The sequence below is a fragment of the Poecilia formosa genome, unplaced genomic scaffold, assembly GCF_000485575.1.
Source record: "Poecilia formosa unplaced genomic scaffold, Poecilia_formosa-5.1.2 Scaffold111, whole genome shotgun sequence".
NCBI lineage: Eukaryota > Metazoa > Chordata > Actinopteri > Cyprinodontiformes > Poeciliidae > Poecilia > Poecilia formosa.
The window spans coordinates 1750850-1753356 of record NW_006800050.1 but is presented as its reverse complement, the minus strand read 5'-3'; the positions used below and the strand labels follow the sequence as shown (position 1 = coordinate 1753356).

At 41.6% G+C, this 2507-nt stretch overlaps 1 protein-coding gene across 1 annotated transcript in view; it reads right to left on the bottom strand.

The window, feature by feature from the left end:
• Positions 1-625: 625 nt before the first annotated feature.
• Positions 626-2507, bottom strand: part of usp53a (ubiquitin specific peptidase 53a) — a 43325-nt gene continuing 41443 nt past the window's right edge. Inside the window, exons 18-19 of the mRNA XM_007559970.2 lie at positions 1695-2144; positions 626-966 (exon numbers count right to left, since the gene is read on the bottom strand). Of these exons, the coding sequence (XP_007560032.1) occupies positions 890-966; positions 1695-2144 (527 nt within the window). The 3' untranslated portion in view covers positions 626-889. The remainder of the gene's footprint in view (positions 967-1694; positions 2145-2507) is intronic.

Below are 2507 nucleotides of genomic sequence, written 5' to 3'. Positions count from 1 at the left end.
TCATTTAACCTCGACATAGAAAAATACTAAAGGCACTGTGCATTAGTCTGAAATATATATATATACACACAAACAAAAAGGAAAGACAGTTGCAACACTTTATCCTTAACCTCCCTTAAAAAAAAAAAAAGCTTTGACTGTTAAACTGCCCATGCATATAAACCCAGTGAGTGTTAAAGAACAATGGAAAACAAATACAAAACAGAATAAAAGCTAATACACATTTAAAAATAAGAATGAGAGCAGTAAGTGTTGTACACATTTCAATCAAATATTCTATTTATCATAATCACAAGTCGCCTCCTAATTTATTTTCACCTTCACTGGCATTAGTGAAAGATCTTTTCAAACATAAAGCCTCTCCTCCAAGATGGTCGAGTTACTTAAGAACACAGACGTCTGTAAAATAGTGGCTTTTTTCATGTTCCCCTACAACGACCATGCAAATATCTCTCAAACAGATACAAGAACCTCTCTGAACATCAGAAAAAGGGGAGATTTGGGGCAACCGCCTCATGAACGCTACAATGAGAGTAGTTAAATAAAAGCTTCCATAAAATGTAGACAGAACAAGGAGAAACATGATACATCTTAGAGTGATTTGTTTTCTAATCTCTTGTTTGTTAAAGTGACTTAATCTGACACATTCTTCACCGGTCTAATCCTCCAGACATACAGCAAAGTTCTCAGGACGTTTTGTACCCTTCTAGCGCTCTGTTGTGCAAATTCACAAAATAAAGACAATCGCCCTCCTTTCTGCAATCTCTTTGGCATTCTGTTTTGCTACATCAAGTGCACTGAGAGGAACGACACGTTCCACAGAAAGAGTTGGTGTAACAGTAGGTCCATTCAGCGTCTGGTTGCAGGAACATTCAAGTTCATTGTTCGATCATAGGAAACCGTGTTCGTCCAGGAATTTGGGAGTAACTGGGTTCCACTTTGCAGTAGTCTTAGTTGTAGAGAAGCCTGCAAAAAGAAAAAATGAAAATAAATTGTTCAAATACACTAATGTCTCATGTTTCTATTAGGACTACGCTGAAGTAGTACATTTTATTTATATCACCAATTTCACAGGTAAAAATCTAAAAACAAAATAAAACATTAAAACACCTTCCCTGTCCCTGCAGAAAAATATTTTTTTAAAGAATTAAAGCCACAGAAACCATTCAAAAAACATTTCAAGGGAGGACATAGGCATTCTCCGGCCATCTTTATGATTTCTAAATGGCTTGTGGTAGGAAGAGTGTTTGAATTCAACTTCTAAGCAACCAAACAATGTAGTGACCAGTCTGCAAAGGTCAGCCTATGTCAGGCTAAGCCAGCTTCGATTAGTCGGCCAAAGCCTACAAGGACTGCCAAGGTGCAAACAAAGCACATTGTGGTTCAAAATGTCGGCTTCATTTATGAAATCTCACATCGGTTCTAGGCATGGCTGACTCGTGTGGTGATTTTTAAACAGCAAAATAAAGTTTTAAAGAGTCATTTCTATTTTCAAGTGCAACTCTGCTGCAAATCCTAGTTGAATTTTTGCTGTAACACACCTGAATCAAAAGGCTGAATTACCTCCTTGGTATTTAAGGAAGTTCTTCAAAAGCCTGGTCATTAACCATTTATTTTGTTCAGTTGTGTTGGAGTAGGGATGCATCCAGAAGTTGCACTTGAGGACTGGAGATGCAGTCTCCTGAGCTCCGTACCTGATTCTGTTGTATTGTGACCCCTTCCTTCTGCGTCACTCTCCCCCGATGAGGTGTGGTCCTCTGCTCTCCTGTACAAGCCCGATTTCTTGTGGTATTTGGCCCGGTAAGTATCGGTCATGCAGCTGTCCACAGAAAAGAAAGTGGTTGGGAGGACCATGTCTGTGAGGGAGGAGGATAGGGAGTCTGCACCGTCATCCAGTCTGGGTTTTGGACTAGGTAATCTGTCCTCGCTCTCGCTGGCTGACAGGTCGTTCCTCTCCTGGTCTGAAGACCCCGACTTGGAACTGGCGTCAGAGGAGAGTCTGTGCTCGACTGGCGTCTCGATCCATCGCCGGAAAACAGACAGATTGTCTTTGGGCTGGTTGCGGGGGTAGATGCCAGACAGGATGGGTTTGGGAGCTAGAGGTGGATGATAGCTGTGCAGAGAGTTTGTGTGGCCAGACTCGTCTTGCTCAGAGAGGGGTCCGGTGAGGTCATCCGAGCTGTTCCACTCAGAACTGCTGGTCTTCACAGAGTACGGAGGGACGGGGCTCGCAGGGCTGCCGTGCGGATTTTCCTCTTGCTCACTATCCAGGCCATTGTTCTTTTCTCGGATTCCGGGCGTATATCGGAAGGCTCTTTTTCTGTTCAAGTACAAAAAATAAAAACCCCAGTATTAGTCTTGAATTTGTCAAAAACATGTTTTCGACACCACAGAACTTCAAGAAATGTTTGCTACCTTTCGATGGGTCGACCAGTGAGGATGTTGACATTTTGTAGATCAGGGGATTTTCTTCCTTGTTCTGAATTTAAAAAAAAAAAAAAAAAAAA